At 41.1% G+C, this 7869-nt stretch overlaps 1 protein-coding gene across 1 annotated transcript in view; it reads left to right on the top strand.

Annotated features, from left to right (window-relative positions):
* TMEM241 (transmembrane protein 241) overlaps positions 1-7869 on the top strand; it is a 55516-nt gene that overhangs the window by 26468 nt on the left and 21179 nt on the right. The window contains exons 13-14 of the mRNA XM_010708861.1: positions 529-598; positions 3712-3805. Of these exons, the coding sequence (XP_010707163.1) occupies positions 529-598; positions 3712-3805 (164 nt within the window). The remainder of the gene's footprint in view (positions 1-528; positions 599-3711; positions 3806-7869) is intronic.

The raw sequence follows: 7869 nt of genomic DNA, 5'->3' as shown, positions 1-7869 counted from the left end.
TTTTTTTGCTACTGCTATTTTGTTGCTACTGAGAGCAGCCAGAGCCCAGGTTCTTGGAAATGCAAGTACTCGAGAGCTCTGCCTTGATCTGGGAGGACTCTCTGAGACCTCATGACTTTGCTCTGTGTCATAGAGCTCAAATTCCAAAGGGAGAAGCAGCTAACATGTATCCGTGTTTCCTGTTGCTTCAATAGGAACAATCACAAGCTCTGAAATAAAAGAAGCCACTAGCACTGGCAACTATTGATTCAGCAGGATCATCTGTATTCTAGCAAAGAATGCTCTTAAGTCTTACATAATTCCTTTCCTCCTTTCATGCAAAGGCAGGAACTGACTAGAATCAAGGTCACAGAGAAATTAAGCAGACTAGAAATGTGAAAAGCGTCATAAATGAAAAGTCAGCCAGCTGTAAAAACTCAAAGGAATGTTAAACTAGTAATGTTCATATAATTACTGTTCCCTGCTTTTAACAGAGGGTAATTTATTTTTTTTCCTGTGTTCCACTGAATATATTGCTTTGTCCCTCAGGTGATCTCTTCAGTGCCTTGGACTTTCCATTCCTCTACTTCTACAGATTTCATAGCAGTTGCTGTGCCAGGTAACTCTTCTGTTATGTGGATGTGTGAATTTTTTCATAATAAGAGATAATGTTAAGTTTCAACCTTGACCCTCAGTTAAAAACTCCCGAGGATTCAAAACCTTTGTTATACCAGTTTGTGCTGGCATAAACCAATAAAAATCCAGAGAAATGTATCGGTTCATACCTGTGGCTATTCATTTGAAGGCATGAGATTCAAATGTGCTGGACATTATCTTGTCACAAATGAGGTAAATGTGATTGCTTGAGTATGTTTTCTGTAGGTCTTAATTACCACAAGAAATTTATTTAAGGAAAAAAAATTAGGAATTATTTTTCCCCTACTAAAAAGTAAGGTTTTTTTAATGCTGTCTGATGACAAAAAGATTTCCTGATTGTTAGGAATTCTATTTGTATTTTGATTCTGCATTAAAAGGTGTTAATAAAATTATTGTTAAATAATTTCCCTGTCTAGATAGTTTTATGGTATGGAAGTGTTTTTTGTTTGTTTGTTTTTGAGAATGAACTGTACACACTATATTATATTATATATATTGCAGTTAGCTGTTGTTGAATAACTTGTTCCCCTGCAGGTAGGTGAAATCTGTTTCTTCTTGAAGAATTATAGAATGGTTTGGATTGGAAGGGAACTTTAAGATCACCTAGCTCCAACCCCTGCTATAGACAGGGATACCTCCTTCTAGACCAGGTTGCTCAAAGCCCCATCCAGCCTGGCCTTGAACTCCTTCAGGGTGGAGGCATCCACAACCTCACTGGGCAGCCTGTTCCAGTGTCTCCCCACCCTCACAGTAAAGTCCTTCTCCTCGGGGCTGTTCTCAAGCCATTCTCTGCCCAGCCTGTACTTGTGCTTGGGATTGCCCCAACCCAGGTGCAGCACCTTGCACTTGGCCTTGCTGAACTTCATGGGTTTGTTACGGGCCCACCTATCAAGCCTGTCCAGATCCCTCTGGATGGCATCCCTTCCCTATAGTGTGTCAACTGCACCGCTCAGCTTGGTGTTGTCTGTAAACTTGCTGAGGATGCACTTGATCTCACTGTCGATGTCACCTACAGAAGTGTTAAACAGCACCAGTCCCTGCACTGATCCCCGAGCAACACCACTTGTCATTGGTCTTCATTTGGACACTGAGCCATTGCCCACAACTCTCTGAGCATGACCATCCAACCAATTCCTTATCCGGCGAGTTGTCTATCCATCAAATCCATTTTTCTCCAATTTGGCAACCAGGATGTTGTGCAGGACGAAGTCAGATGCTTTCCACAAGTCGTGGTAGATAACATCAGTTGCTCGTCTTTTATCCACTGACACAGTATCTCCATCACAAAAGGCCACCAGGTTTGTCAGGCATGACTTTCCCTTGGTGCAGTGATGTTGGTCACCACAACATGGTTAGACAGGTTTAATGGATATTTAGCTATCCTGGATATTCTCTTTCTGTTAGAATTTTACTGCTGTTGTAGACTTCTGCTTCTGTTTCCGTTGACCCTGCTTCAGTATGTATATATTAGATGGCACTTTACACTACACTCTTCTAAAACAATTGAAGAGGAATAGATGAAGAAACAAGCATCTCAGTTGCCCTCCATCTTGTCACGTAGTGTCTCTGCAGATGTAAAGAATTTGAAGGAAACCTCTACAACATAAAGTAAGGGTAACTGATGCAGATAAATATTCTACCTGCTCAGAATATCTGAGGCATTAGTAGTTAGATGCAAACTACTCAATGTATTTAATGAAACAAATGTATATTTAATTGTGACATCAATATTTCAGGTATGATAATTAGCTGTTCTGTCTGAATTACACCAAATATCTTCAAGTCACTTTGACTAATAGCACTTTTCACCAGGGCAGAAGGTGCAGAACAAATTTTAGTCAGCTACTGGGCTTTCAGAACACTGAGGAGTGGTGCTTCACTGAACTGTCTGATTTCTCAGGGTGGGATGCTCTGTGACTGGTAGCTTCTGTTTGCTTCTGTTTTTTGTCACTAAAGCGTTGTCTTTCTTAGCTATGTCCACTGGGGTCTTGTGCTAATGGCTCAGTGTAAGAAACCGTAGTGCCTCCTGCTCCTGGGCAGTTATCTTACACTACCATTTGTTGTATGAGAAATAGCTGTGTATTGACATGTGGTTGAGACATGATTTTCTACATGCCTTGAGCAGGAAGCAGCACTATGCTCAGGTGCTGGAGTCCAGCACAGAAATTCTAACCTGCTATTGCAGAGAGGATGGCAACTGTCAAGAACTGCACACCCATTTCAAGGACTAAGGCACTTTTTGCTGCACCACCTGATGGCTCCATTGATCCTATTTCCTTTACCAATGCAATTTCCATGGTAGTTAGTAATCTCTCCTGCCTCATAGCCATATGTATCTTGAAGTCCTTTTCTATTCCCTCTTGCAAATTTACGCTATTTAAATGTTCAGAGAGTATGTTACAAGTAGAAAAAAATCCACAGTTGTCAGCCTCATGAGGTCTAATTAGCTGTGGAACAAAGGTAGCCTTGGCTACAGGAGGGACTACTATCCTATATGACTTTAGAGTCAAAATTAACTCCACTGTCAATAAGAGCTTTGGAGTGTTCTCTCTTTACTGCTATTGAATCTCCTACCTGTTATCTGGGAAAGATATTTGAGTTCTTACTTAGAAAATAGGTTTCATGAAGTATAAACAGCTTGAAAGCTTCAGGAAGCAGCTTTCCTATGGTTATCCTTTGGTTCAACCTCTGTGGAGGTGGAAGTAAGTTTCTTGCCAACCATGTGGCTTCTCTTGAAATCAGCATTGCCTTTATTCAGAGCTGTTTCAAGTATCTCAAGTTAAATATTTGACCCCATTTTTCCAATAATCTCTACTTTTCTGATTACACAAGTATATTAGAGACTAGCCATTAAGATTTGCTTTACTCAGACTTCAGTCACTGACTGAACAAAACCCCAGATTTGCTGGACATAATGTAAGCTCTTTTGTTGACCAGCTTGCTTTGTTCAAATGAGATTAACACTACTTGAAGGGTGCCTGTTCAGATCTACATTAGGAAAACTGAGATGCTTGTAAAAGACTGCTTAACTGAAATTAAGAGACTTTATTGACAAGTTTTCCCTGTCCTTTGCAGTGGATTCTTGGGATTCTTTCTGATGTTGCACACAGTGAAGCTGAAAAGCAGCACAACCTCAGGGCAATACGCAGCTTGGAGTTTCCTTGCAAAGGTAAGAAAAAGAATGCAGGAGGACAGAGGAAATCCTGTATGTCCATAGTTTCCCCTGCTATTCCTACTTGATATGGCCCGTCCATTCAGGCTGCTCATAGACATTTAAGTATCCATCAGGTATCATTTGGGTCCATAGTAAACTTGGATCATTAGCAAAGATAAAAGACTTTGTATAGACCAAGTTCAGTGTAGCTGTTCTGATTAGTGTAGCTGAGGATTTGGCCTACTGAATTCATGCAATGTAAATAAAAAAATACTAAAGGTGTTTTGGAGAAAAATGTTCTTCCTGATAGTGTGTGCATCAGCTCTTTCCATTATGTCAGAATCAAGAACTGAGAGCAGTTCTGTGAAGGTAAGCACCAGAACTCCCACTGCCATCATCATGGGACAGAGAATGTCATGTGCCTTGACATTATCAGAGTTTCTGACAGTATCTGCCACAGTGTTCTTGTATCCAAATGTGGCTGTTACTGGATGGTCAATTAGGTAGATGAAAGACTGGGTGGATGATCTGGCTCAGATCATAATAGTTAACAATTCCTGTTCTTTCTAGAGGCTTGTGACAGCTCAAGTAGATAGGAGTATATCCTGGAATCTATCCTGTTTAACATCTCTATCAGAGAATAAGAGATGGTAGAGTGAGAGGAACAGCTACTGAAGCTGCTTGGTTTGTTCAGTGTAGAGAGCTTCATTATGGTCTTTGTGGCCTACAGCTTCCTCACAAGGGGAGTGAAGAAGCAGGTGCTAATCTCTTCTCTCTAGTGACGGTGATTGGACCCAAGGAAACAGCATGGAGCTGCGTTACAGGAGGATCAGATTTGGTGTTAAGAAAAGTTTCATCTCCAAAAGGGGGTTGGGCACTGGAACAAGGTCCGCAGGGCAGTTGTCACAGCACCAGGATGCATTTAGACAATACTCTGAGATGTATGGTTTGAATTTTGAGTGGTTCTTTGTGGGAGCTAGTGGACTCAGTGATGCTTGTGTGTTCCTTCCAGCTTGGGATCTTCTATGATTCCATGAGTCAATAGCAACAATGACTGTTGCCCTCCAGAGGGACTTGGACAGAGTAGAGGTATGAGTCTTGCATAATTCAGTAGGGACAGATGTGAAGTCCTGCACGTAGCAAGGAAGTGTCCCTGGCAATATTACATACTGGAGACTGCCTGGCTGGGAAGCAGCTCTGTGGGAAAGAACCTAGGGATTTTGGTAGACAGCAAGCTCACCATGAGCCACAGCATGTCCTGGCAATAAAGAAGACCAAAAGTATCCTGAATTGTATTAGAAGTAGCAAAGGCAGTAAATTAATGGAAGCCATCATTTCCTTCTACTCACCTCTTGTTAGACCCCATCTGAAGTTGGGAATCATAAAATCATAGAATCATTTTGGTTGGAAAAAACCATCAAGATCATCAAGCCTGATCAATAACCTGACTTACCAAGTCTAATCACTAAACCATGTCCTTTTGTTCCATGACAATATCTCTTAAATGCCTCAAGGGATGGGGATTCCACCACTGCTCTGGGCAGCACATTCCAATGCTTGACCACCCCTTCCACTAAGAAATTCTTTCTAATGTCCAATCCGAACCTTTCCTGGTACAACTTGAGGCTGTTTCATGCATCCTATCACATGTCACCTGAGAAAAATGACTGATACTCTCTTTGCTGCAACCTTTCAGGTATTCGTAGTGAGCAACGAGATCTCTCCCCAGACTAAGCAACCTCCGTTCCCTCGGTTGCTCCTCATAATTCTTGTTTTCTAGCCCTTTCACCAGCTCTGAACACATCTGAACAATTTAATAGACTTCTTGTGGTGAGGGGTCTCAAAATGAACATGATATTCGGGGTGCCACATACAAGGGAACAGTTGTCTTCCTAGTCCTGCTGGCAGCACTAATTTTGATGCAGGCCAGGATGCCCTTGGCCATTTTCTGCTGGGCAACTTCCCAGACACTCTTCCCCACGCCTGTACTGCTACATAGGGGTGTTATGACCCAAGTGCAGGACTTGACACTTCACCTTATGGAATGTTATGCAGTTGAACTTAGCCCATTGATCTTGCCTATACAGGCTAGAATTTTGTTTAGGGTCCTTTACTACAAGGAAGACACTGATGAACTGTAGTGATTTTAGCACAGACACCAAGATAGTCAGGGGGCTTGGTGATCATGCCCTCTGAGGAAAGGCTGCAGGACTTTGGATTTCTTCAGTCTGGAGCTGAACAGCTGGAAAGATCCCTCTGGGAGAAAGTCCTTCTGGGGGACACTTAGCAGCAGCTCCTTCAGGTATTCTAGGGGAGCTGTGCAGTGTCCGTCTGTGAAGGCTTTCAAGATCCAACTGCAGAAAGTGGTGAGCAACCTGTTCTGATGCCCTTAGATCAATTCCTATTAGAATTACCCCATGATTTGTGAATTGAGAGTCTGGCTGTACTTGTTGTAAGTTAGTAACAGCTCATTTATTAAATTATCAGTAGTAAATAGAGTCAGAAAAGCTAATCTGACTCCTTTTTCCTTGTTAGATATTACTTAGCTTTCATTACCCTCAGCTAGGTCATATGAAAACCACAACCTTGTTATGTTGTTGATGGTCACAACTTTCCTACTACACTGAATGAAACTATTACCTTAAGAAAAAGTAAACTTGCACAATATGCCTCTTTAGAATCTGTACTGAGACTATTCTTTGTTGGTTTGGGGTTTATTTTTGGCTTGTTTTTTTCTTTTTCTGGCTATAACAAGAAGGGAGCAGTGTGGCTCATTTTTGCTTTACCAACTATTTCAACTTTGTACAATTCACACAGTTTCTCACAAGTTTAAATTTTTCACAAACATTCTGACTGCACAGATTTTAATGCCTTACCTTTCTTCATGCTCCTTGGTGTCAGGTCAGCTGACCTGAAGCTTACTTCTACATTTATGGTTTTTAATTCTCTCGGCTAGAGATGGGAATAGCTGGCTCTGCTAGTAGGTATCGTGTATAACAAAAAATGTTTCTACATGTGGTATTTATGACCTATCTGTAAAAAATTTAAGCAAAGATGTGTTGTGAAATATACTTTAAGCAGTTTGGGTCCTTCCCAGCTGAAGTGAATCAGAGCCACAAATTCTGGACTGGATCAAAGCTTTCCCAACGGTCAAGTATTTCTAGATTTGTGGGGGTTTGGCCAGGTCTAGAAAGAAATTAGACAAAGTTTGTCCCAGCCACTGTTGTCAATGAGATTACATGCTTTTGTGGCAACTGAACATTTTAGCTTGTAACACTGTGATAATTCAGTCTGTTCTTTAGCCTTAAAAATCAGCATGCAGAGTGTGGTATCACACTCATCTCACTCAGAAAGGTTTTTGTAACAGAAAAAATTAGTTCTCTTCCCACTGTAACTTCTAACCTAGTGCTGAAATTATATATCTTGTCTTCAATTCAAAGAGGGAAATAAGCAATAAGGATATTTCTATAATTTCTGAGTAATTTTATCAAAACTTGAAGCTTCCTCAGACTCTTTCACTAGTGTTTAAAGCTCACTATGAGAATGTTTTAGGGCTCAGTTATACCCATCCGAGACAGTATTAGGACCATGGAGGAACTGCTGCTCTGAGTGCTGAAATGCAAGTGATTCTGGGGTAGAAGACAGTGAATGCTTCAAAAATTCAGATACAGATCAATTTTAGAATGGGACAGACACAGACGGGTAGAAAGCAATGACCTGAACGGGTGTTTGCCTGCAAAGATAAGGGTTGACCTACCAGCTCCTGCAAAATTCTCACCAGCTATCTTGTAACGATAAGGAACCACTGATTTACATATGGAGTAGTTAGGAAGAATCATATCTATGTGATTACTAATGCTGCTTCCTGCAGGTGTTAGGAGGCATTATAGGTACATACTGATCCAACTCAAGCCTGGATGTGAGGGCTGTCTCAAACACATCATAAGCCATGAAAGGCACAAAAAAGCAGTATTTAAGTAGGCACAAAAAAGCAGTATTTAAGTAATATTGTAAAAATATCTTTAAACTCAAGTGTGCAACTCCTTTATGAAAGGGAAGGGAAGGGAAGGGAAGGGAAG

The sequence above is a fragment of the Meleagris gallopavo genome, chromosome 3 (assembly GCF_000146605.3).
Source record: "Meleagris gallopavo isolate NT-WF06-2002-E0010 breed Aviagen turkey brand Nicholas breeding stock chromosome 3, Turkey_5.1, whole genome shotgun sequence".
NCBI classification, from domain to species: Eukaryota; Metazoa; Chordata; class Aves; order Galliformes; family Phasianidae; genus Meleagris; species Meleagris gallopavo.
The sequence above is the reverse complement of the archived record's forward strand: the minus strand, read 5'-3'. Positions and strand labels throughout refer to the sequence as shown.